The sequence below is a fragment of the Neofelis nebulosa genome, chromosome 1 (genome assembly GCF_028018385.1).
Source record: "Neofelis nebulosa isolate mNeoNeb1 chromosome 1, mNeoNeb1.pri, whole genome shotgun sequence".
Lineage (NCBI taxonomy): Eukaryota > Metazoa > Chordata > Mammalia > Carnivora > Felidae > Neofelis > Neofelis nebulosa.
The window spans coordinates 196,515,293-196,542,827 of NC_080782.1; the positions used below are offsets into that span (position 1 = coordinate 196,515,293).

General features: G+C 37.6%; 2 protein-coding genes across 5 annotated transcripts in view; one reads left to right on the plus strand and one right to left on the minus strand.

Annotated features, from left to right (window-relative positions):
* The window catches only part of DIS3 (DIS3 homolog, exosome endoribonuclease and 3'-5' exoribonuclease), a 28,876-nt gene extending 25,877 nt beyond the window's left edge, over positions 1 to 2,999 (plus strand). For all 3 annotated transcript variants that reach the window (XM_058683072.1, XM_058683061.1, XM_058683065.1), the window contains exons 17-21: positions 289 to 503; positions 616 to 784; positions 920 to 1,078; positions 1,748 to 1,870; positions 2,750 to 2,999. In XM_058683072.1, the coding sequence (XP_058539055.1) occupies positions 289 to 503; positions 616 to 784; positions 920 to 1,078; positions 1,748 to 1,870; positions 2,750 to 2,833 (750 nt within the window). In that variant the 3' untranslated portion in view covers positions 2,834 to 2,999. The remainder of the gene's footprint in view (positions 1 to 288; positions 504 to 615; positions 785 to 919; positions 1,079 to 1,747; positions 1,871 to 2,749) is intronic.
* Positions 3,000 to 6,119: 3,120 nt separating this feature from the next.
* The window catches only part of BORA (BORA aurora kinase A activator), a 28,973-nt gene continuing 7,557 nt past the window's right edge, over positions 6,120 to 27,535 (minus strand). Inside the window, exons 5-12 of one of the 2 annotated variants that reach the window (XM_058683141.1) lie at positions 25,407 to 25,488; positions 20,693 to 20,758; positions 19,319 to 19,375; positions 18,678 to 18,724; positions 17,982 to 18,114; positions 14,766 to 15,373; positions 7,480 to 7,596; positions 6,120 to 6,438 (exon numbers count right to left, since the gene is read on the minus strand). In XM_058683141.1, coding sequence (XP_058539124.1) covers positions 6,412 to 6,438; positions 7,480 to 7,596; positions 14,766 to 15,373; positions 17,982 to 18,114; positions 18,678 to 18,724; positions 19,319 to 19,375; positions 20,693 to 20,758; positions 25,407 to 25,488 — 1,137 coding nt within the window. In that variant the 3' untranslated portion in view covers positions 6,120 to 6,411. Of the gene's footprint in view, positions 6,439 to 7,479; positions 7,597 to 14,765; positions 15,374 to 17,981; positions 18,115 to 18,677; positions 18,905 to 19,318; positions 19,376 to 20,692; positions 20,759 to 25,406; positions 25,489 to 27,535 lie in introns of both variants that reach the window. The other variant, XM_058683132.1, reaches the window with a different exon arrangement.

Below are 27,535 nucleotides of genomic sequence, written 5' to 3' on the forward strand. Positions count from 1 at the left end.
AGAAACGGAGCTACTGCTACCACCGTCCATTTCCCCTTTGAAACTTCTGCAGGAGGTTGATACTTAGTACCTTTAAATGCATTCAGAAAATTTTCAGCTTTGATGTTACACAAAATAATCATTACTTTTTATAAATCATTTGTAGTTCTCTTAGGTTAAGGAAAAAAGGTATAAATACCATCTGGTCAAGACCACCATATTTATTCGATATAATTTTTGTTTTGAAGACATGATGGTACTGATTTTAAAATGTTTAATATGATGCTCTTTCCCCTTCATTGCTTTTAGAATTTGGAAATTAAAACTGATACAGCCAAGTCCTTGGCTGACTCTTTGGACCGGGCTGATTCTCCTACCTTCCCGTATCTGAACACTCTCTTAAGGATATTAGCCACTCGCTGTATGATGCAGGCTGTGTACTTCTGCTCTGGAATGGATAATGATTTTCATCACTATGGCTTAGCATCCCCTATCTATACACATTTTACTTCACCCATCAGAAGGTACTTTTTTCTTATAAAATTATAGGAGATAGAGGATAGTTGATTTTCAATTGTGAAAAGAGGCTTTAATGCTAACATAGTGTGATTTTTTCTTTCTCCTTCATGTGTCTAGATATGCAGATATCATCGTTCATCGGTTGTTGGCTGTGGCTATTGGGGCTGACTGTACTTACCCAGAGTTGACAGACAAACACAAGCTTGCAGATTTATGTAAAAATCTTAATTTCAGGCACAAAATGGCTCAGTATGCCCAACGTGCATCAGTAGCTTTTCATACTCAGGTATTTGCCCTCTGTCAGTAATATTGGGGAGATGAGGTTTTGTTCACCTTTAATTTGATTTCAGAATGCTTTTTGTTAATTTCCAAAAAAAATACTTTAAGATAATCCTTAATAATGTTATATGTTATTTTACAGTTGTTCTTCAAAAGTAAAGGAATAGTAAGTGAAGAGGCCTATATTCTATTTGTAAGGAAGAATGCTATTGTGGTGTTAATTCCAAAGTATGGTTTAGAAGGTACAGTCTTTTTTGAAGAAAAGGACAAACGAAAGCCAAGGCTTATTTATGATGATGAGGTATAGTATTTCTAATGTTCTTGTTTTGTTTTTTTTCTGGAGCGGGCACTTTTTTTAATGGTACCTAGAAAGGATAAAATTATGTTTTGTACGCTACAGTTACTTGTGCCAACTAAGTTTGTTCTGTTCATAATTTCCCACCTCAGTATATCTTCTCACATACAAGTGTCCTTGATTTTACGTTGTGTAGTTTCCCCCTCCAAGGAAAACTTGAATTATGCTTTGCACTAGGCGGACAGATGCATTAATGGAATAAATGATTGCTTATAGCCTGGAGGAATTTTTTAAACCTCTTTCCAGCATCTCTTATCTGACACACTCCCTACTTCCCTAACCGTAATAGAACTATAAAACAGCAGACCTTGCCCACAGTACCTTTTCTTCTAGTAGACCAACAATTTGCTGATGAATGGGGTGAGAATCCTGAGATGAATGAATGTATACAGTGGGACCATTTTACTGAAAATGGGTAGTATGCACATAAATAGGCCATGTATATGTGAAGCTACTAGATTGGTGGTTTTTGTTATACTGAACACCTAGATGCTTATTAAATATGGAAGTAATTATTTAATGTAAACTTTTAAATCAATGTGAAAGATAAAGAACTAGAACAAACCTCAAGTGTATGAAAGCAGTTTAAAAAGCAGTAAAATGTGTTTTGTTTAGATTCCTTCACTTAAAATAGAGGATACAGTGTTCCATATTTTTGATAAAGTTAAAGTGAAAATCATGTTAGACTCATCTAATCTTCAGCATCAGAAAATCCGAATGTCCCTGGTAGAACCACAGGTAAGACCAAACTTAAACTGTCCGTGTTGTGATGGGATATAGCACATATTGTGTGAAAGACAGGAGTGTGGTCATAAGTTATTTCTGTTCAAGAATAGAGAATTGGGGAGCCTGGGTGGCTCAGTTGGTTGAGGCTCCAACTCTTGATATCAACTCAGGTCGTGAACTCATGGAGGTGGCATCGAGCCCTGCATAGGGCTCTGCACTGAGCATGGAGCCAGCTTGGGATTCTCTCTCTCCCTCTCTTTCTGCTTCTCTCACTCTCTCAAAAATAAATAAATGGTAAAAAAATAAATAAAAAATAAGAGGATCTTGTAAATAGTGTAGAGGCCAGATATTTGCATAGCAAATCTATTTTCTGACTGATTTTCCTAAGCTGTAGGATCCCAGATATTGGGGATTCTTTGGAAAAGGTCCTCAGTATCAGATGCTGAGACATCTCTGAGATATCCTGCCTGGTCCCTTTTCACTTTAATTGGTTTTGAAATCTGAACTTTTGAAGATTAAGTATGTTTCCCCATAAGATACTGGTTCTTAACCTTGTTCTTTCCCAACACACCTAAGGCCTCTGATGCTGACTGTTACAGGGGCCTAGCTAGGGTAAACTGGAAGTGTTAAAGTTCAACCACACTTTACAAATGACAGTGACAGTGTCACTGACAGCTTGCCATCCAGAGACTGTCTACCTTTTACATTTTAAGCCACTATTTGTGTGTGAAATATGTATACTTTGTATGGAAAACCTTTACTTTCTTCTCCCTCTCTACCCCTACATCCTTTTAAATTTGAAATTGTCAGTGGGGAAGGGGAAGATGAGAATGAGATTTATTCTTATTTAATGCTTTTACTGACCTTTTTTCCCTGTTTGCATTACTTTAGATCCCAGGAATAAGCATTCCGGTTGATACTCCAAACATGGACATTAATGAACCAGAGAGAAAGAAAAAGAGACGTGAGAAATAGCTACAGTCAACAAAAAAACTTCAAACACTGGTTTCCTTAAAACAAAAAAAAAAAAAAACAAAAAAAGAAACCTTGAGTGAACACTTTTAAACCTAAGAAGTGTGTGATACAGTTTGTTACTCTTAAGTACATTTTAATGGTTTTAAAAATTTGCATTTTTATTGAACTGTTTGTTGACTGTGTCTGTCCCATCATACTACTTCATTTCTGAATTGAACAGAACTATTTATGCATAAAAATTCAATTGAATATCCATCACGTAAATAGTGACAGGATAGCAACTTCAAGGATCTGTAAATATCATTTAAATAGAGCATTTGTCTGCTTGCTAAAGAACAGATTAATTTTAATAAGTAATTTGATTATTTAATATTGATAGAGAAAAACTATCATTTTCCTATGGAGGAGGATAGAACATTTGAGAAGTCAGGAACAATCTGTTCTTTCTAAATCTTGAAAGCTGTCCGTGTTTGGTGTGGCAGTTATTAGATTGCAAGACAATGAAGTCAAGATTTGTCAAGGAATTTAGTCCTTTGCCATCTTTAATTTACCTCATTTATTTTAAGTGTTCCCTTACTGTTGAAAGCTTCCGGTATTTTTATTAGTGGTCCTTAAACAGCTGTGAGTTTTTGGGAATTGGATGTTGTAGGAAGGCAAGAAGTAGGATATTTGGATCTGACTGGAAAAAGTTTTTTTTTAATACCAAGAAGTGTGATCACCATCCTTGACCTTAGAGCTCACACTTTCCCCTCCACCCCTCCAAGTAAGGCATTGGGACTCAGAGAATAGAGAGGGCACATTAAACATGTACATTATGTTTCTTATAAAAAGTAGGTCATTAATGGCTTTTAAACTGCATACATATCAGGTTCTGTAGGAAAGGGGGGATCGTGTTAAGGACATCTTAAAGGGAACAATTGAAGTAAGTATTAGTTTGGTATGCCTTGTTAACCACAAAGATTAGTAATGATTATTTTTTAAGAATTATTTTGAGATATGGGGCGCCTGCCTGGGTGGCTCAGTCGGTTAACGGTCCGACTTCGGCTCAGGTCATGATCTCGCAGTTCTTGAGTTCAAGCCCCACATCAGGCTCTGTGATGACAGCTCAGAGCCTGGAGCCTGTTTCAGATTGTCTCTCTTTCTCTCTCAAAAATAAAGGTTAAAAAAAAAAAAAAAAGAATATTTTGAGATAGAGTTACCTTAAAAAAAAGATTTTACTTAGCTTATCCAATTTCTAAAGTACTTACAGTGTACCATGCTCATCACCACGTCAGGTAAACTGTCTCTGCCTTGAAGTAGCTTGTGGTGCAATGCCAGAGAAAGGACTGGCAAATATATCAGCAGGCATACTCAGTGGGAATAATTACAATGTGTACAATTTGGGCACTCTAGTTTCCTGTTACTGAGGAAAACATCCCAACATGGAGGCAGAAATTGTTCCAGTTTAAAGAAAATAACTTGGAGTGGTCTCGGGTCCAAGTAGTAAGTTAACACACAAGAGCAGGTGCCAATAAGCCATTTTCTGTAAAGGTCCAGCCATGTTCGACGATGCTGGACAGTCTGTGTTACAACACGGTACTCAACTCTTCCACTGCAGTGCGAAAGCAGCTACAGACAGTATGTAGACAAGCCTGGCTGTGTTCAAACAAAACCTTGCATTTAAATATCACAAACTTCATGTGTCACAAAATATTACTCATTTGATTTCCACCGCCCCACCATTTAAAAATCCTTTGCCAACAGCCCGTAGTTTACTTGCAACAAAAGGAACTGGGGGCTTCTTGGTTAAACAAAGCAATGGCTAACCTTCTACTTTCCAAGTTTGTTTTCTTGTGTGTCATTTATGAGGAAGACCTAATTCAGGAATTAGTCCTTACTGGGTAGTTTAAGATGACCAGAAACCAAATTTTCACCCTAACACTTCATCTTTGGTAATCTGCTTCTATGCCAGTTATTAGGCGAAGTAGCATACGTGGAATATTACACTTAAAAAGCCCTGTTAGGTAAAACCACTTTCCCCATTTAATAGATGAGAAGATGAAGGTTTTATGTCCCAGATCAAGTAGTAAGTGATGATGGATTTGAACCCAAGCTATAATCACTATCTTATTTCTTGTGCTATTAAGAAAACATAGCCAGGGAACCGAATTCCTCCTACTGCACAGTAGTTGTTAAATTTAAGTTTATATTGATTCTAAAGCCCATGTGTTTAAGGACTCAATTTCATAATAGAGTCGAGCAGTGGACCTAGTGACTAACCACTTAATGGTTAGTGTGCTGGGGGAGAGGAATCAGGTACACAGGAAGAAATGGTCTTTTTGCAGGTTAGCAATAAATTTATAAGGTGCAAAAAATAAAATGACACAATGATAGTATGTTTTTATTTCCTAGGGCTGCATATGAATTATTCCTCCATCTTTTGAATAAGATAACTTTGAAAAGGTGATTTGCAAATCTGCATATACATTCTCCAGAGGTAATGTGTCCAAAAAATTTATACATCCCTTCTACTCCCAGCGTGAACTTTAAGATTTTAAAAAATCAGTTTTGTGTCTGCCCAACCATAATTTTATAGGCCTAAAGTCATACAGAAACTGTGTCACCCAGTCCCCACTGATTTATTCCTCCCCAGCCAAATTTGAACTGAAAACAATGTTCCAACCCTAGGGATGGAGATATATTCTGGGCATTCCCACATTTACCCCACTAATGTATGATTTTTTTTTAAAGTTTATTTGGAGAACGCATGTGTATGTGTGCACGGTTGGGGCAGAGAGAGAGAGATTCCCAAGCAGGCTCTACTCTGTCAGCAGAGCCCAACATGGAGCTCAAATCCATGACCCTGAGATCATGACCTGAGCCAAAACCAATAGTGGGAAGCCCAACCGACTGAGCCACCCAGGTGCCCCAATAATGTGTGATACTAAGATGCTATTTGGACCTTTCTAGTGTTTACGTTTTCAAAAGTAGTAACTGGAACAGCTATCACTGGAACTAAGAATTTCTGCACAGAAATTAACAAATCAAGAACAAAAAAGTCTGGAAGCCTTCATCTTTCTATTTTTTCAATTAAGTTTGCTTAATTGAAAAGAAAAGAAAGATCTATTTCTTTCACAAAGGTTATAAATGTAAATTCGTTTTATGTAAAACAGTACCCTCACAATTTTACATGATCTCACAACTGCCAAATTCAGTGCTGTTGGTAGGGTATACTAACTAATAAGCAGTTCACTGACCCTGATAGGGGCAAAGTCCTTACTCTCAAATTTATTGTTAAACGCATCAATCAAGGTAAGTACAAAAATATTTATTAATAAAAAATACACTTGTACTTCAATGACTTGAAAGTTCCAGGAGTTTTTCTGTTGTTCCCATGTCACTAAATTAAGCCCTTGATTTTTCACATTAAGGGAGAAAGAAGAAAAGCTAAACCTGTTAGTTAAAGCAACTTTTTCCCAATCACGATCACATTATTGATCCTGTGCGTAAAAAATATGTGAGGAGCCATTCACTGATGGTCTTTGGTTCTGAGAAGTTATTCTATGGATTGCTGCCTTGGGAGGATTTGCTGTTCTCATTCAACACCTCTGTGTTATGCGGTCTTCCTGTGGGGGGAAAAAACAGAAAATACCTTATTTGCTGCTTGGATAGGACCATTCTAGCGTGCAACTATTATATGAATATTTTTTAAAACTGGAATGAGGATTTCCTTATGAATACTAAAGGTACAAGTGAAGATAGGATTTTCTAGAAGTCCATATTCTGCAACAAAAAGAGTACTTTTCCTATATCCTAATGCTTGCTTGCTTTTAAATTTGGGCAACTACAATCCCACCTCATGACAAAATGGACAAAAGAGAAATTAAGGTGGCCTCCACATTAAATCTTCATATTCACTGGAGAGTTGTGTTCAGTGTATTGTGTTCATTAATAAATTGGCATATAAAAATCAAAGATTCTCCCAATTAGTGCCTAAAATTAATGTTTATTCAAATATGTGCATATATATATATATATATATATATATATATATATATAGTGTAACCATCCTATCTAGAAAGTTAAGTAAATGTCCTAATCAAAAGTATATCTCTGTACAAATACTTAGTAGGTAAGGTATGTGTTATTCCTGGTCTCCAAAGGCTCTTGGAATTTTAAGAAAAAAGCACTTAACCTTTGAGAGTTCTTATTTTGATGTGTAGTCTCGGTTTGAAACGTTAAAGGCAAAAACCTATCTTTCCCTTTAGTTTTAAGGAAAAGCGTTCAGGTGCCAATTCCAAAATAGGACTAGTTCTCCCTCTCCAACCTCTTAATCTCTCCCATAGCCAGAGTTATTTAGGAAAATGAAGTGTTTTGATTTAAAAAGCACGTTCTGTGGTTAAATGAACTGAAAATAGGATGAGGCTTAAACATGATAATTAAAAAAATTTTAAGCAAAATGGGGTGGAAAAAATATTGAAAATGGTCATTTATTTTTGTTTCTATTTTTAAGTAATCTCTACACCTAATGTAGTGCTTGAACTCCCAACCCCACGATGAAGTCACATGCTCCACCAGCTGAGCCAGCCAGGCGCCCCTGAAAAAATCACATTTAGTAAATACTTATAGCCTACAACCATACCAAGCTTTCTCTATTTTTTCCATACCTTTGTATTAAGAACTTGAGATTTATTCTCAACTTCCAAGGTTTGTGCATCACTATCTGCTCCAACTGTATCCATAATATTGCTTCCACAATTCTGTGTGTTATAGCCACTATCCATCTGATAGGGAAGAGAAGGAAAAATACCAAGGATAACTAATTCACTTATCCACAAAATCTGAGAAACTTATGTTTAAATAAGTAAAATTAAAAATATATAAAATGTATTTCTAAAATTATGTACATTGGGGTGCCTGGGTAGCTCAGTCGGTTAAGCGGTTGACTTTGGATCAGGTCATGATCTCACAGTTTGTGAGTTCGAGTCCCGCATCAGGCTCTGTGCTGACAGCTCAGAACCTGGAGCCTGCTTCGGAGTCTATGTCCCCCCCCCCCAGCTTGTGCTCTCTCTCTCTCTCAAAAATAAACATTGATAAAATTATGTATATTTAAAATATATAGTTTATATAATTATATAAATATAAGTGAATCATTATATACTACCACTCACAACTGAACAAAACAATATTATTTATTCCTGATCATACTGAATGCAATCGAAAAGTAATAGGCAAACATAAAATGTAGTTCTACATAGAACTGGTTGTTCGCCAAAGGAGTCATTGTACTATACCATTCCTTTTACTAAAATATATCTTGTAATTTCGTTTAGAATCCGTGAACAAGCCAGTATAAACTTGCTTTCCTGTTACCTTGTGATCACACTCAGTAGATAAAAGTGAGGATTACAATCAATTTACCAGGCTTGTCTTTGAATGGCTTGACTGTATCTCTAAGATTTACTAACAGGCATGCTATCTTTAAAAGTATTCAAAATAATTTATTTTTTAAAAGGTCATTTACATTATACTCACACCCATTGCTGACACACAAATCTTACTTCATAATAATACCACGTATACAATGGCTCTAGGTGTTAGTTCAACTTTTTATTTTAATTAACTAACTGTAGCATTCTAGGATGTACTGTTGGCAGCCCCAAATTAAACAAGGGATTCTGGCAAACTGCAGTTTAGGTACATGTATAATAAACATTTACTGAGTCCCTAGAAAAGTGCCAGGGCCTGTAAGGCAATCTGTATAATGCCATTCTTACTGTGTCCGTGCGACAACCCTATTAACTTCACACATGAGGAAGTGAAGGGTCAGAAAGGGGACTTTCACAGTATCAGAATGCAGTGATGAAGAGCTGAGGCTCCAAGCTCTGTGCACTACACACACGGCATCTACCTGCGCAGTGCTGAGCACCAAACACAAAACCCCACCAGGGGAGGGATTCACCCTGCACTTAAACTCTTTGTTGCAAATTAGGTTCAGAAGGAAGGAAAAGATTGTGTATTTTTGTCCCTATCACCAACATCAGAATATCCTAAGTAATATCCTATGTGCATTCATAATCTTAGAAAAATGTTTCCAGTTTTCAGAGATGGATGCCTATGTGTTGACCACTGGGAGTAACATTGTATTTGAATAAAATCCTTGTAACACCTAAAACAAAAACAACAACAAAAAAAACAACCTTCCATTACATTCTAGGGGAAACACCTGGTTGTGTTGCCATTCAACAGCTATTTGATCAAAAATATAATTACCAGATTGCTTCCAGAGGAGCTGACAATGACTCATTTTTTATTTTATTTTTGAGAGGGAGAGGGTGGGGGAGAGGGGTAGAGGGAGAGAAGAGAGACCATCTTAGGCAGGTTCCACAATTAGCACAGAGTCCAAAGCGGGGCTCGACCCCACCACCCTGGGATCATGACCTGAGCCAAAGTCAAGAGTGAGATGCTCAAATGACTGAGCCACCCAGGCCCCCCTGCCAATTACACTTTTATCACTAGCGCCAAACAACTGGCTTAGGGAACTCAATAGCAATACATCAAGGGAAAAGTGAATACAGTAGGGAGTAAGACAGGCACAGGAGTTTGTCCCACTCCACAGGAAGAGAATAATCAACGGGCGGCCCCATGAGATGCTGGCGGACCGCACTGGCTCTCATCGAGACCACTACTAATGATGTGTACCACAGGCCAACTAGACAGTACACGTCATCTCGTAACTTCCCACAGGCATCAGGGGCATCAGAAACATTTTATAGTTGTTCTTAGCTGTAGATGAGGTGCTTTTTTAGCTTAAAAAGTCACGCTCTACTGTCAAGTGAACCTTGTCTTAAGATCCCACAGCCTGTAAATGACCAAACTGTAATTCAAACTGAGTTCTGAATGCTTCCAGTTAGACTACGCTGCCTTTAAATGGTGTTTCTACTGCCATCACCCTACACAGTTACTATATTTTTCCCCCACATGAATCAGATGCGGTCTTTCAAAAACCTTCCAGGTTCAGGTTGGCAGCTGGCAAGAGTTGTGGCTTGTTGTCCATTCCCTGAAATCAGGCCTCAGCACTTTCACCCTTCCCTCACCATCCTCCTCTTCCTCGTCCTCTGTCCCTCTTGCTCGCTACTTGTCACAGAAGACTTTGTCTCCCATTAGTTAAGGCAGTGCACTGAAAGTACACTCATGTGAACTCTACTCACAATGACCAAACTATTAGCCTACAACCCTCCTATTCTTGCTGTTGTCAATAAGAGGGAACAAGGTCACAGAAGCTCTCACTTCCTGAAACAGAAAACTAACTGAGCTAGTAAATCAGCTGAAATCTGCCATTTTGCTTTCCCAAGCCCAAGGCCCTTAAAGCCATGCTAGCCCCAGCTACAAATATGTGCACCCACGTCCACCCCAGCCCCCCACCCCCTACGATAGTGGAAGGGTCACTTGTGCTAATCCCCCACCAGAGCTCTACAGTCTATCCCATCTTGCACGCCTTGGTTCCTTCATATATAAAATTCATCACTTTTTTACAGATTATATTTATCACATCTGCTGGAAGGTATCATGAGGATTAGATTCTAACTGTGAGATACTCGCCCTGGTCTCTCATACTTCAAAAGGATACATAATTGATACCTATTATTAATAATTATCGTGCCCAATTTCTGGTTTTCTTTGTTCTTTTTACTCTTCTCCCTCTCCAGTTAAATATGCTAGTTCCCCCATCTAAAGTGAAAAACAAAGTTAAAAAAGAAACTACAAAACGATCTTGGACATTAATGTTCTTCTCTAGCTATGGCAACCCTCCCCCTCACAACTAATGTTCTTCAAAGAGTTATCTACACATAGTGTGTCATTCCTCACCTCCTTTACCTTCCTTCCATTCACTTTTCACCTCCCCACCTTGAGGCTCTTCACTCACCAAATTACTTGTTATTAATTCAACAGCTACTTTTCAAGCTCTATATCCCTTGCTCTTACTTTCGTAGTACTAACCTTTCTTTCCTTAAGCTGTTCCATGACACTGTGCTTTCCTCATGTCCCCCTCTTCCCCCCACCGCCTCCTGGTCCTTCTCAGTGTCCTTCGGGGGCTCTGCTTCCTTCACCAAACCTTTTCCTCAGGGGTCAAAAGGCTGGATCAGTGTTCTGACTTTATACAGTCCTTCTGGTTGAACTTACCTCTATATCCATTCTGTTTTCATTCCAAAATATTTAATGAGTAGCTATTACATAAGCTCTGGGATAAACACAAACATACATGATTGCGTGATAGATGGTCTGACTGGCAAGAATGCAAAGCGTACAGGGAATTATGAAAGCATATAATGAGATCTGGCTTGGCTACAGTGATCAGGGAGGACTCCTTTGAGGATGTAACCATTAAGTTGTGAACTAAAAGACTAATAGGAGTTAACTAAGTAAAGTGGGAGAGACAGAAATTCTACACAGTGTGTGGAAAGGCTCTTTTGACAAGAGGGAACGTGGCTGTTTAAAACTCTGGAAAGCTAATGTGACTGAAACAAAGGGAAGGAAAATAAAATGAAGCCGATGAGTAAGGCAAAGGCCAGACCACGCGATGCTTGCCAGTCATGCTACAGATTTTCAGATACCAAAAGCAAAACACAACTCCCTGGCCACCCAAAAACCTTAGAAATGAAAGATGCAGAAACAAAAACATAATAGAAGAATTACTATATAAAGATGAAGAAACTCCCCCAAAATTAGAAAAGGAGATAAAAAATAGAGTGAAAAGATTTTAAAAACTGGAGAATTAAAAGGAAATTCCAGAAAGGAAAGTGAGACAGGAGAAATTTAGGATAAAAAGATCCAAGTGAAGGGCACGAGTTTACAGGTCATAAAGACCTGCTGAGTGCCAGTACCACGGACGCAAAGGTACCCGCTCCAAAGGAGCACTGACATCTCCGCACACTGTAGACAAAGAAAAGATCCATTTATGTCCAGGGCTGGGTAAAAAGAGACCATTTATAAGAGATTAAGTATTAAAATGGTTTCAGGGGCACGTGGGTGGCTCAGTCGGGTAAACATCTGGCTTTGGCCCCGGTCATGATCTCGTGGGTGGTGGGTTCGAGCCCCATGGAGGGCTCTGCGCTGAGAGCTCAGAGCCTGGAGCCTGATTCGAATTCTGTGACTCCCTCTCTGCCCCTCCCCCGCTAATGTTCCGTCTCTGTCAAAAATAAATGAACATTAAAAATATTTTTAAAAATGGCTTCAGATATGTCAACAGCAATCATGAAAGAAAATCAATGAAACAATGCCTTCAAAGTCTGAAGGATAATTATTTCCAAACTCTCATGTGAGAGAATGAAGAATACACGATCAGGCATGCAGTATCTAAAAAAATGTACTTCTCCTCACAAAGATACCAGAAAATTTGTTCCAGTAAAGTGTGAGATAAACCAGGAAAGAGAAGGATGGAATGTAGAAAACAGGAGACAGAACACAGGAAAGGGGAAGAGAATTCCTAGTCTGATGAAGGGAGATTCTAGAATGACAGCTGTGCACCACCACACGCGGAGGCCAACCCGTCCACCCAGCAAGTCAAGAGACCCTGGGGAAATGTGGCTGTCTTCAAATGTTTAGAAGCTACCTTTGCGGTAGGAACACAAGAACACCTGAAAACATTTTTAAACTACAAAATGCTCTGCAAAAGGTTAAGATTATGATATGGCCCAAAGGGTAAAACTGAAACTGACTGGTAGATATCACAGACAGAAGCATATTTTATCTCAATGTGGGGAAGAGATTGTAATGATAAGAGAAGCCCGAAAATGGACCAGAATACCCCTGGCAGGTACTCAAGCAGACAGTGGATGATAATTTAGTAGTGATATAGGCTTCCAATGGGTAGTTGAATTAGATGATCAAAGTGTATGGCAGTGAAAGCATTTTATGATCCTTCTATAAATGCTCTGGAAAAACAAAAAAAGGTAGTGAGGAAAAGAGAGAGAGAGAAAAAGAAGTTAACAATACCTTGAAGGCTAAGTTTGACTCTAAGTGCTTTTTCATATAGGAACCAAATTTAGAAGCTAAAATATATAAAAGTGATTCTAGTGTATTTTTCCTGAGCAATGATCCTAGAAGTCAGGAGAGACCATTATAGACATAAAAATCTGAGCAGATGATTATATTTAATTTTGGGCCATTTAGGATCCCCCTGTGAGTTTTAAACTTTAGCATTCCAAACCTGACAGCACTAGGGCACTATAGGGTGGTAGGAGAATTAAATGAATGACTACAGATAAGGTGGTTGGGAGAGTGCCTGACACACTGAAGCACTGTGTCCGTGTTAGCTATTACTAGGAGTCCGTCCAAACCTGGATTAAATAAAATGAACTCTAAAGCCATATTGCCAGGATTCAAATCTTGCACCACCACTTATTAGCGATATAGGTAAATTACTTAACCTCTCTGACCCTCAGTTTCCTCCTCTGTAAAATGGGGACAACAGTCCACCTATTTCATAGGGCTGTTGTGAAGATTCAATAAATTAGCATACGTAGAGTACTCAGAATAACACCTGGCATACACTAAGAGCTACATAACTGTTAAATGTTGTTACTATGAAATGGCAGGTGAGAACTGCCTTTTTGACTATTTTAAAGTTCTCAGCTCAAAGACTATGGCAATTGGGTTGCCTGGTGGTTCAGATGGTTGAGCACCGGACTCAATTTTGGCTCAGGTCATGATCCCAGCTTTGTGGGATCGAGCCCTGTGCTGGGCTGCATGCTGAGTATGGAGCCTGCTTAAGGTTCCCTCTCTCTCTCCTCAGCCCCTCCCTCCCCCCACCCCCCTGCTCGCACTCTTTTTCTCAAAAAAACAAACCAAAAAACTATGGCAATTAATGGAACAAATGTCTTTCTGAAAGTAAATGCTGGCAGGGAGCCTGGGTGTCTCAGTTGGTTAAACGTCTGACTCGATTTCAGCTCAGGTCATGAGATCACGGTTTGCGGATTCGAGCCTCCCATCAGGCTCTGCACTCACCGTGTGTAGCCTGCTTGGGATTCTCTCTCCTGTTCTCTCTGTTCCCTCTTTGTGCTCTCTCTCTCTCAAAATAAATAAACTTAAAAAAAAAAAGTAAGTACTGGCTATGAAGTTTATTTGTCAAATGAATCATGCTTTCCTGTTGTCAGATACTGCAAACTGGAAATGTGTGATTAAGTGAAAAATGTTGGTTATAAATCATTTTTAAAAAGTACAAAAAGCATATACATAAAAGTCCTTTAACTTGTTTTTTTCTTCCCAAACCATATAAAGGAAAAATAGAACTACTGAAATTTTACAAGACAAGTACCTTACCAGGAATTGAATTTCCTTGGTGCTAGCTTCACACGAGAGGGGGAGATGAATCCTGAGAGGTTGCCTGACCCTAGCACTCTGTAGAAACAGAGCAGCTTGATTTCTTTTCTGCTGTCATCCTTTCCTACTCCGAATAAGTATCAGTTAACGTGAATAATAAATACGCACCATCAGTCCAAATTAAAAAAAGCAACTAACCCTCTTAGCATCACCATGTATGGATATTTTTTTTAAATGTTACATAATGCTACAGTCGTCACATTAAAAAAAATTTTTTTTAATGTTTATTTATTTTCTGAGACACAGAGAGAGAGAGAGAGAGAGAGAGAGAGAGAGAGAGAGACAGACAGACAGACTGAGTGCGAGTGGGGGAGGGGCAGAGAGAGAGGGAGACACAGAATCTGAAACAGGCTCCAGGCTCCAAACTGTCAGCACAGAGCCTGATGCAGGGCCCGAACCCATGGACTGCGAGCTCATGACCTGAGCCAAGGTGGGACGCTTCACCGACTGAGCCACCCAGGGGCTCCTGCTACAATCCTCACATTTAACCCATTTTCTTTCTTAGTACAATCTTTGAGAAAAACAGAGTACAGGAGAAAGTAAAGGACTCCAGAATATTAAATTATCTTACCTGAATGTTACTGCTTTCACAAGGAAGGACGCTGCTTTCTGCAAGAGGTGACATGCATATGTGAGAGTTTTCAATACTGAAGGCAATTCCACTCACAAAATCAGTCATGGGCAAACTCCCATTATCAACTGGCTCCTTAATCCAAGTGTTCTCATCTGCTATCTCTACAGGATCAACCATGTCCACAGTGTTGTTCTCCTTCTCACTGTCAACATCCTGCAACAGTGCTAATTCTTTCTCAGAAGCACTGGACTGATTCTGTGTGATAGACATGGCGGTCACTACTACACGTGTGCCACGTGGAGAAGTGTCACTGTCCAACTGCCGCAGGTGTGCAGCGGTGTCCATGGCTGGTGATGAGGCATCCGTGGGAGGAAGATTCACTTGGTCTTCATTTTCACCGTGAGCCTCAAGAGGAAAGGGTATCCGAATCAGTGAGGTCCGATACTGAGTACCACCCGTACACATTTCCAGTCTCATAGGAGACCAATTCTTAATTGGTGAGCAACCATCTATATAAGGACTTCTGATGCATGGATTAGTAATTCCGTTAGAATTTGTTGTTCCAGACGAATTATCAGGAGAATGAAAAGTAAACTTCCTTTGTTCTAAAAGATTGGAAAGGAAAAATTACATCACAAAAACATACAAATGGAAAAGACATTACTGAATGGTAATTATCGTGTTTTAATGCCAGAAAAATTGGATTTCTGTAACACTGTACTATTTACTTAAGTGAAATTTAGGTGTTAAAAACAACAGTGCAAATCAATGTGTCTCTTTAAGTAGGGTAAGACTCTTCAAAAAGAATTCCTCTGGTACTTCCTTTCAATTATCAAAATAATTTACTTCCTGAGAATTATTTCCCCATAAACATATTGCTACTATAATATATTGTATATTATATTAACATTGTATATTACTCATTTACATATTCACATACAATATTATTATAGTAACAATACTATTCATATACAAAGAAAATACTGTATAAATCAGCTGACAGCTACAAGTTAATAGCTGTACCTGGTAAATGAAGTATGTAAAAACCTTGTGAAATACTACAAGCAATTTGTTAAAAGGCAAGCAAAAAGCTGTAGAATAGTATTTGCAATAACAAAGAATTTAATGGAGCGCCTGGGTGGCTCAGTCAGTCGAGTGTCTGACTTCGGCTCAGGTCGTGATCTCAAGGCTTATGAGTTCGAGCCCCGCATTGAGCTCGCGGTCAGCGCAGAGCCTCCTTCGGATCTTCTGCCTACCCCACCCCCAGCCCTGCCTCTGCTCTGGCCCTTCCCCACTTGCGCCTGCCTCTCTCTCTCAAAAATAAATAAATATTTAAAACAAAACAAAATGAGTCAAAGACCTTAACAATGATAATCAAAATGATAAAAATGCTTTACAATGTAATACTTCTTAGAACTTCATTGGCTTAATGAAAACAAAAATTAATAAAAATAAATAGGCAAGGGGCGCCAGGGTGACTTGATTGAGTGTCCGACTATGGCTCAGGTCATGATCTCACAGTTCGTGGGTTCGAGCCCCATGCTGGGCTCCGTGCTGACAGCTCGGAGCCTGGCGCCTGCTTCGGATTCTGTGTCTCCCTTACTTTTGCCCCTTCCCTGCTCGCTCTCTTTCTCTCCCTCTCTCAAAAATAAACAAACATTCAAAAAAAAATAGGCAAGATTCCATAACCAATCCTCCCAATGGTAAATAAACATACGAAGTGTTCAGCCACACAAACAATAAAAAATATTGAAGTTAAAGCAATAAGAAAGCATTTATTCAACAAAAACAGTAAAATACTAAGAATCCCTCCCCCCAAATAAATGACCAATAAATATTCAGAAAGAGTTCAATATCATCATAATCAAAGATACAAAAATCAGTAAGAGGCATTTTTGTAATATACCAAACTAAGAAACCTCACAAAGAATGGTAATACCGGTGTTTCTAGATGGGAGAAACTGACTTTCTTACATACTGTTGATAAAAATTTCAACTGATACAAACTTTTTTCTTTTTTTTTTTCCAACGTTTTTAATTTATTTTTGGGACAGAGAGAGACAGAGCATGAACAGGGGAGGGGCAGAGAGAGAGGGAGACACAGAATCGGAAACAGGCTCCAGGCTCCGAGCCATCAGCCCAGAGCCTGACGCGGGGCTCGAACTCACGGACCGTGAGATCGTGACCTGGCTGAAGTCGGACGCTCAACCGACTGCGCCACCCAGGTGCCCCTGATACAAACTTTCATGTAGAAAATTTGATAAAATTCATCCAGAGCCTTAAAAACATTCACCCCTTTTGATCAAATAATTCTACTTCTGAGAATTTAACCTAAAAATATAAATATGTACAGTACAATGTAAATACAAAAATAATAAGGTTTTTGATAAAGAAAAATTAGAAACATTTTAAAAGTTATCAATGGCTGAAAACAAATGATGCATCCATGATATGGGATATTATATAGTGATTCAAAATCTGTTTCAATAATAAATAATAATAATAAAAATAAAAATAAAAATAAATGATTTCAATGACCTATGAAAATATTCATGATACCATACTTTGCTAAAAAAGCAGAATACAGAACTGTGGTCCGTGTATGTCTATCTCCACACGAAAGTACATGTGTAAGTATTTATATAAAAGTACACATACATACATAAAGTATGTACAAAAGTACACATACATACATAAAAGTAGTTTTTAGGTTTCCAATTTTATTTATTATGAATAGCTTTTGATTGTGAATAATTTTTTCAAAAGAAGCTGTAATTTTTTTCAGAGATACTGACATAGTGTTAAGAGAAATATATAAATCTCCACACACTATACCTTAAAACCTTACTCAAATGTATCTTTACAAAATATGAATATCTGATTACCAAAGCCTGACCCTCCAGGTCAGAAGGCATACAGAAACCAACTGAACTCTAAAATTGCCATCTTTCTTTGATTCCCTTTATAAGAATGCTTGATGTAATACTGCTAATCAGATTACCTGTGTTTAATAGTAGCACAGAACTTTGCTGAGAATCCAGTTTTTGAAGGTAAATTGTTCCTTTTATAAAAAAGCCAGTTTCTAAATTTCAGAAGGTGAGTGGAGCTCACCTAGTTAGAGCTCTATAGTTCGAACAAGCTAAAAAAGAACCTTTTTAATAACAAATAATAGTAACATGAAATTTCAAATAGGTATTTTATTCTGAGACATACCCGAGAGCGGAGTCTTTCCTATTTGAAGTGCAACTGGCGAGAAAGTGGGTGAAGAAATAGGTGAAGGGCTGGTTATACTTCCCAAACTGTATTTTTTTGTGCTCCCCTGAATAGGGCTGGAAGAAAACTGCCCCTGTGATAAAAATAAATAAATAAAATCACATGGTTCTCTTTCTTAATTTGTTATATACACCATATGTTATTTATCTTCATCTTCAAAACACATTTATAAAGTAGGTCATATAAAGTTTGGTCATCCACCAAAAGGCAAGGCATCTTATAGCAAGGACAATTAAGAAGACTGTTACAAAAATTTTGAAATAGAGTCTGTTAATCAAAATAAAATATAAATGCAGTGTTTAAACAAACCATTCTATTTCATCCTAGCAGCTGTTTATGAACAGCTTTAAATTAAATTACTCCATTAATGGCAATCCAGTTGTGGGATACTGAGAATCTTACATAGTTCAGTAAACAACTTACACTGAAATTTCTAGAGACTCGTGACAAATCTGGTCATCCCATATACCTCTAGGTCAGAAACAGAATCTGACCAAAAATACTCCTAACGACAAAATGTGAACTAGCCTAATCCTCACGAAATATAAAATCCACAACAACCATTCCTGGAATGTGAAATGAGCATCGAGGTCCATCTCATAGCAAACTAACCACCACTTTTAGTGCACTTCTTACCGAACTTGGGGTCTGCACAGGGCTCCTACACCGTACAGGAGATAAATCTATCGAATAAAAAACCTCAAGTGAGGCTTGAGCACCACTGCGAGGACTTCTGGGAGAAGCTGGAGGTAAGGAGTCAGAAATACTTCCATTGCCATCTAAAAATAGCTTTCTTCTGAGGGATGAAGAACTGAGGTTTCCAGGAGACTGATCTGAAAATTCATCAGCTCTAAAATAGTCACCTATATTTAATGTTAACAGAATAAAAGGCAAAGCTAGTCATTTTGAAGAGCAATTATGCTTCAGTTATATGATTTTTTCTTAAGAAACCAGCATGTACTATATGTTTGAATTTTGTTCAAAAAAGAGGGCAAGGTTTAATTGCATATGTGACGTTGGAAATCTGAAATTATTCTTTTTTGAGTACTTCATGATTAGTATAGGTAATACCAATAAGATCTGCCCATGAATAGTTTATGTCTACAGTAAAATTCATTATCACAAAAAGGCTAATTAAGGCCATGCTAAAAGGAGAAAGTTCAGGATGGTTTCCCCACTTCTTTAGAGACATTGCCACCTATTTCCATTTACGAAAAGCCATCAAAATAAAACCTTCTATTTAAGTTATTAAAGTTTTAAACAAATACAATACTTACCTAATACATTTTCTAAATTAAAATCCACAGGAAGAGACAGCAATGTCTGACAAGCAGCTGGAAGCAAGCAGATAAATAAATACAAACATAGATAAATCAATGCAAGCATATTACATGCAATTTAGCATGTGCTTCCCAATCAACCATCTCCCCATGCTGTTTCAGCCAAACTGAATAATTTCATTTATGTATTCTATTAACTAACATGCCAACTTTCTTTAAGCAGTTTCCCCGACTTTCCAGCACTGATATAAACCTGGTAACGCCAAGAGTTAATTCCTGGTTGTACTGTTGGTGCTGGAATCAAAAAAGAAGCCAGCCTAAGGCACCTGAGTGGCTCAGTCGATTCAATGTCTGGCTCTTGATTTCATCTCAGGTCATGATCTCACAATTCATAAGATCAAGACCTGCACTGACAGTGCAGAGCCTGCCTGGGATTCTCTTTCCCTCTCTCTCTGCCCTTCCCATGCTTGCAAGCACCCTCTCTCTCTCTCTCTCTCTCCCTCAAAATAAATAAACTTAAAAAAAAAAGAAGCCAGCCTATACACCTGACTCTTCAATAACATGGATTTCAACTGCATGGGTTCACTTAAATGTGCACATTTTTCAATAAATACAGTAAAGTACTATAAATGTATTTTCTCTTCCTTAGGATCTTAACATTTTCTTCTAACTTATTTTATTGTAAGACTACACTACATAATACATATAACATACAAAATATGTGTTAATAAACTATGTTATTAATAAGGCATCCAGTCAACAGTAGGCTATTAGTAGTTAAATTTGGGGGGGAGTCAAAAGTTATATATGGGTTTTTGACTACATGGGGCACTGGTACCCCAAGCCCCCAAGTTGTTCAAGGGTCACCTGTATTTGGGGGTAGATTTCCCAATATCCGCACACATTTTTTTTTTTAAATGCTGTCCCAAACCAGAAAACAACTCACATGCTTTAAACAAGAAAACAACACATTGAGGCGCCTGGGTGGTTCAGTTGGTTAAGCATCTGACTTGGGCTCAGGTCACGATCTCTCAATTCGCAAGTTCGAGCCCCGTGTTGGGCCCTGTGTTGACAGCTCGGAGCCTGGAGCCTGCTTTGGATTCTGTGTCTCCCTCTCTCTCTGCCCCTCCCCCCTTCATGCTCTGTCTCTCAAAAATAAATAAAAATGTTAAAACACACACACACTACTGCTATTTCTAAAACTGGCAGGATATATCTATTCTGATTATTTTTTAAAATGAGCTTTCCTATAGTTCATTCATAATTAAATAATTTCAATTCCAGACTAAAATGTTATCACACAAACTGAATTTAAAATCAAATGTAGTTTAATGTGGAACATTCTTCATTTTAGATTATATTTATACTTACCATTGTTTTTCTCAGCATGGATGGTAAGCTTTCTTCCAACTGGAGATTCACTAGTTATGTTAATACCTGTAAAACATATTAAGTGTCAAATCTTATATTTTATATTCTTCATTTACTTTAGGATTACTTTTTTCAGAGTAAAAAAAAATGAAGAGTGAAAACTTTTACTTTACAACATTTAAAAAATAAATGTCTGCATATATAATAATTTGGCATGTTTCTGTTAGTTTTTTTAACTTTGAGGGAGCACAAAGATAAAACTTAAAGGATTGCCACAGCAAATAAGGAGGCACCAAGTAACAATTTTTAAGCAAAGTGCGGTTACTCTCCATTATGTTAACCTTAAAAGATTGAGGATGCACGTTAGCATACCTCAAAGTCCTCAAGTCCTCTGTTGCTTAATGTTTTTGTAATATGGGTTAAACTGTCTGAATTAAAATGCCAGATCATTTTGACAAAACCTAAAATTTGATAAAACCATGCTCAGTTTTTTTTTTTTTCATAACAGGAGTCAAAAGTAAGTGAAAATAATTTTTTTAACTGAAAATTAATGACTACTAAGTTTTGTAACTTGAAAATAATCAGATAAAAAAACAAACACACAATGAAAAAAATGACTAATATAAACAAAATAAAAGGGAGGAAAAGGCACGGAGAAGAAGAAAAAAAAACTCCAGAAAGCTTAAAACAACATTACAGAATACAGTAACTTAACAAACCTAAATAAATAAATGGGTGAATGAGTAAGTGGGTGGACGGGCAAGTGAATTGAAGCCTCCTATTAAATGCTATCAGAATATATAAAAAAGAAAATTCTACATTCAAATGCTTTCTTTGCTGTAAGCAGTGTGACCTTCTATAACAAATATAATCAAGGCACTATGCTGCCGAAAATGTCCTTCAGTCTGCAGTCCAAACACCTTAGCACCATAGGAAGCCCTTCAAAACCTTGTCTCTGTCTCTAGCACAGTCATCCTCCAACTAAACACTAGTTATTTGAACATCTTCAAAAAACAGGTGGCTGGGGTGCCTGGGTGGCTCAGTCAATTAAGTGTCCGACTTCAGCTCAGGTTCTTGAGTTTGAGCCCCACGTTGGGCTCTGTGCTGACAGCTCAGAGCCTGGAGACTGCTTCCAGATTCTGTGTCTCCCTTGCTCTCTGCCCCTCCCTCTCCCTCTCAAAAATAAACATTAAAAAAATTCTTTTAAGATAAATCAATAAGCAAACAGCTTCTCTCTCACATTTAGGTATTTCTCATACTATTCTCACTTTCCTCCCTCATTTGCTGAGTCTGGCTAATTAAGTCTCAGCTTAAATTATCTTCCAACAGCATTCCTCCTCTGACCTTAGATTAGAAAGACACCTACTGGGGCACCTGGGTGGCTCAGTCGGTTAAGCGTCCGACTTCGGCTCAGGTCACGATCTCACAGTCCGTGAGTTCGAGCCCTGCGTCGGGCTCTGGGCTGATGGCTCAGAGCCTGGAGCCTGCTTCCGATTCTGTGTCTCCCTCTCTCTCTGCCCCTCCCCCGTTCATGCTCTGTCTCTCTCTGTCTCAAAAATAAATAAAAAAATAAAAAGACACCTACTGCAGCACTATTACACTTTTCAAATCTTTTGCAAGTGTTTCTTTGATTGTTTTCCCCTAGAAGGACTTTTTTTCCCCAATATATGAAATTTGTTGTCAAATTGGTTTCCATACGACACCCAGTGCTCATCCCGAAAGATGCCCTCTTCAATACCCATCACCCACCCTCCTCTCCTTCCCACCCCCCATCAACCCTTGGTCTGTTCTCAGTTTTTAAGAGTCTCTTATACTTTGGCTCTCTTCCACTCTAACCTCTTTTTTTTTTCCTTCCCTTCCCCCATGGGTTTCTGTTAAGTTTCTCAGGATCCACATAAGAGTGAAAACATATGGTATCTGTCTTTCTCTGTATGGCTTATTTCACTTAGCATAACACTCTCCAGTTCCATCCACATTGCTACAAAGGGCCATTTCATTCTTTCTCATCGCCACGTAGTACTCCATTGTGTATATAAGCCACAATTTCTTTATCCATTCATCAGTTGATGGACATTTCGGCTCTTTCCATAATTTGGCTACTGCTGAGAGTGCTGCTATAAACATTGGGGTACAAGTGCCCCTATGCATCAGTACTCTTGTATCCCTTGGGTAAATTCCTAGCAGTGCTATTGCTGGGTCATAGGGTAGGTCTATTTTTAATTTTTTGAGGAACCTCCACACTGTTTTCCAGAGTGGCTGTACCAGTTTGCATTCCCACCAACAGTGCAAGAGGGTTCCTGTTTCTCCACATAGTCTCCTGATGTGTTCATTTTGGCCATTCTGACTGGCATGAGGTGATATCTGAGTGTGGTTTTGATTTGTATTTCCCTGATGAGGAGCAACGCTGAGCATCTTTTCATGTGCCTGTTGGCCATCCGGATGTCTTCTTTAGAGAAGTGTCTATTCATGTTTTCTGCCCATTTCTTCACTGGGTTATTTGTTTTTCGGGTGTGGAGTTTGGTGAGCTCTTTATAGATTTTGGGTACTAGCCCTTTGTCCGATATGTCATTTGCAAATATCTTTAGAAGGACTTTTTAAATAAGCTTAAGAACACAATAAAATGAGAAAAAAATTTGATGGTTTTGATTACATCAGAATAAGAATTTCTATGCAACCAAAGACATGAAGAACAAAAATGGTATATATATGGCGGAATGAGAGATGGTATTTCAAATGTTTAGAACCAATAGAACTATGTTATACAAGGTGTCTTACACATTAACAAGAGAAAAAAGACCGCAAATCCACTAAAAATATGACCAATAAATTATTAATAGGTATTTTACAAGAAAGAAAATTTCAAAGATCATTAGTATATGAAGAAATGAAAATTTCAACAATCACTTAGAATGGCAAACAACCCATAGGAAAGGCAAACATGTGAAAGATGGATAATGCCAAATGTTGGCAGGGCTGCGGGGACACAGGAATCCTAGGCACTGTTACTGGTTGTGTAGACTGTGCAGTCATTCTGGAGAGCAGGGGGGCACTGCGTAGTCAAAACAGGGAAACACATAGCCTATACCCTAGAGATTCTCAGCCTGTGTGTACAATCTAAAGAAAATCCTACTGAAGACCATAAATAAAAACACACGATTATATTCATTGAAGTGCCTTGCTGCATAAGTATTAGTAATAGTAAAAGTTAACAGTATAAGCCAATGTGAATAAACAAAACCATTCTTGCCACTGAACACAGTATAGAGACCACATAGGAAGGCTGATTCATCTGTTCAAAAACCCAAAATAAAAGTAGTGTCTGTGAAAATGGCACCTTGGATAGAAATTTTAGGGCTGGGAGGGACATTAACAGACAACTATGTCGTTCAATTCCTTTGTTTCACAAGTAAAGAGCTGAGGTCTAAAGAGATTGAATACTTTGATCCAGATTAGCCCTACAGATTTAAAGTAGCAGGAGGTCTCCCAGCCCAGGTCTCCATCTACTACTGCACGCGACCTTCGGTTTATAATGGCTGAGAATGCAGAATCCAACTGAGAACGCCTAGTTTTGAATCCAGGTTCTACCACTTCTATGATCTCTGTAATCCTGAACAAGTGCTTTCACCTTTCTAAAACGAGGTTTTCTCATCTATCAAATGAGGCCAATAATAGTACCTACCGCAGGTGAGCTGCTGTGAGGAATTACTGAGAGTACTTAGCACTGTAGGGCATATGGAGAGTGCTCAAGCCATTTTACCTATTATTGTTGCGTTTTTGCTAAAGAATGGAACAGTCTCTCTTATACTGAGAGCATAATTAATGCATGCTACATAAAAGAGTGGGCAACTTCACTGAAATGAGCCTATATGTATAATACTCTAACATTGCTCACAACTCAGAGGACATTGAGAGCAAATATAACCATTTCCTGGGGGTGGAAAAATATTTGAAAGATTCCTGGCTTGTCCTTCAATTTCCTTACCAATATTGCAGATAATCAGCTATATTCTTTTACCCTAGAGGTCAAGTGTCCATACCTCCTTTACCTTTATAAGAAATCAGTAAATTAGCAAAAAGCAAAGCAATTTAAGAATCTCGTTTTAGAAATTAACCTTGAAAATTGGGCAGAAATCATTAACAACTCAGTTCTTTATTCAATACCAACTATTTCTGCATCAATGAATCCTCTACAACCACCATAACTGATATTCACAACGGTCATGAAGAAAAAGTTAAATCAGAATAAAATGGCCCAAAATAAGAACTCAGTACATTTTAATTATGTTTTAAACTGTAACCTTTAAAGAGTTTTTTTTTATTAAGTTTATTTATTTGAGAAAGAGAGAAAGACTGAGCGTGTGCAAGCATGAGCAGGGGAGGGGCAGGGAAAGAGGGCTCTGTGCATTTGACAACTCTATACAACTCTGTTGTGCTGTGTTCAGAAGCATAGCTGCCATCTGTCACCATACAATACCAATACAGTATTCCTGACTGTATTCTCTATGCTGTGCCTTTTATTCTCGTGACTTGTTCATTCCTTACTTGGAAGCTTGATCCTTAAAAGGTTAAATCTTCTGGTATCCAGAAATCTAATGTGTATCAAGCCCCTTACCAAAGCAGACAAGTGGACACTTTACTATATATTGCTTTATAGTCACTGAGTTTTATGATTCTATGATTTTTATCTATTCATATGATTTTTAGTACAACTCACATTTACTGGAATGATACTCTGAAAGCTGTTTCCCTTCATGATCAGTCCAAGGAGAGGGTACAATGACATCTTTTGTGAAAAACTAGAAAAATTAAAGTCATACAATTAGGCGTGAATTCCTCCCAAAATATAAAAAGTATCTGTTATTTTCAAATAATCAAATAATCACCAAACATGTTACACAGACTTTATAGTTACATTTAAAAATTTTAATACTTAAAAGCACAAATGACCAAAGGTGAAATAGAAGAAATTTACAGTATATATAGAAAGAGAAATGTTAATATTTCAACCACTTAAATATTTCAACTACTCAATATTAATCGAAGGGCTGAAAATATTTTTAATTCCTCCCAACTTGGGTGGGGGAAGGTGGGGATGACAAAAGGGAGGATGAAGAGGAAAGAAATAAATGTAGATAGATGTATACAGGTAAGCTAGTATGAATGGTGTGCTGGAACTGGCTTACACTGGCTCTCAAAATCTAGTCAGTTTTCAGGAAATTTGTGCATCAGTTGTTAAAGCTAATGTTAAAAACTTGTAAAGTTACAATTAAATAAATTATATCAAAAATAAAGGTAATATATGCCCCCACTCATTATCTGCTAATTACTTTACACTTATGAGGACCCATGCTCTTGAGATTATGTCTTTTGCATCTGTATGGTGTAACGCCCACATATACTGGTGCACCACTGCCCTTGTTTTATCATTCAGTGATGTCATGTCTCAAAACCGGCCATGGTTGGAGTATTTACACTACAGACAGCAGGAGTCTCTAAAACTCATACTCTTACCACAACCAAAGGGCCAGTTGTTAAACATTAACTGTATATGTTAATGTATATGGTATATGTTAAACATATACCACCGGCCAGTATACTCAAATGGAGATAAAGCATTTGGATACGTATCTTTCCTTTTTTCATCCCAGATATAAAATAAAGCCTACTACAAGATTTTCCCCTTCCGTCTCTGTTTTAGAGGGAATTCAAAACATTTTCTTTCCTGTATTTTTTTTTTTTACAGATGTAATTTTTTTAAAGTAATCTCTACACCCAACGTGGGACTCACCCCCAAAACATTTTCTTCATATTTTGCCATACACACGATAAAGAACTAATTTCCTTGACATGAGGAAAGATATGAAAGAAGAGGGGAAGGTGGCAAAGATTATGATATGTACAATTCCCAGAAAAAAAAAAAATAAAGGACCCATAGACTAATGAAGCAATGTATTTAGTTGACTCAAAATGAAAGACATACAAATCCAAATTAACAAGATGAAATTTTTAAAGTGTTAAGAATAACACAAATTAAGGGTTCAAAAATAATCAGTATTGCAGATAATGAGAAAACAGAAAGTACCATAATGCAGCCTGGAGTAAAAATTGTTACCACCTTTTGGGAGGGCAGTATAGCAAAATTTATCAAAACTGAAATTACAAACAAAGCCTCTGACTTAGCAAGTATGTTTCAATTACACAAAGATGTGTACAAGTGGGTTCACTGAACCATTATTTGCAATAGAACACCAAACACAACCTAAACATCTATCAATAGGGGCTGACTTAGGATACGACACATTCATACAAAGGAATACTACACTATTATTAAAATCAAATGTGCTAATAATAAAAATAAAAAATAAAAAATAGTAATTAAAAAAACTAACATTATTAAGCCAAAAAAGCAAGATGTAAAACAATGCGAGAATGATGATCCTATTTATGCAAAACTGTTAAAGGCCATTGGCTATTATATATATAAAATTAATCTGAAAGTATAAATATCACAGAGTTACTTTCAGGAAGTAAGATGGGAAACAAGAAGCTCTTCGTTTTCATTTTATAATTTTTCTTTGAAGTCTAAATTTGTTTTGTTTTTACTACCTACATGTATTTATTCTTTCAAATACTTATACATTTAAAAATATTTGTTTCTGATATATTTGTTTCAGATACACTGACCCTAATCTTCAGTCTGACTTCATTTTCTTGTATTTTCTACTGAATTTCCCTTTAAAGTTGAGGATTCAAAAGGGAAAGCATATTTCCTAAAATGTTTGGAAATGGGAACCAGTCTGAGAATATCTAACTGTGGTGGAATCAAGTGATTCGATCAGAAGG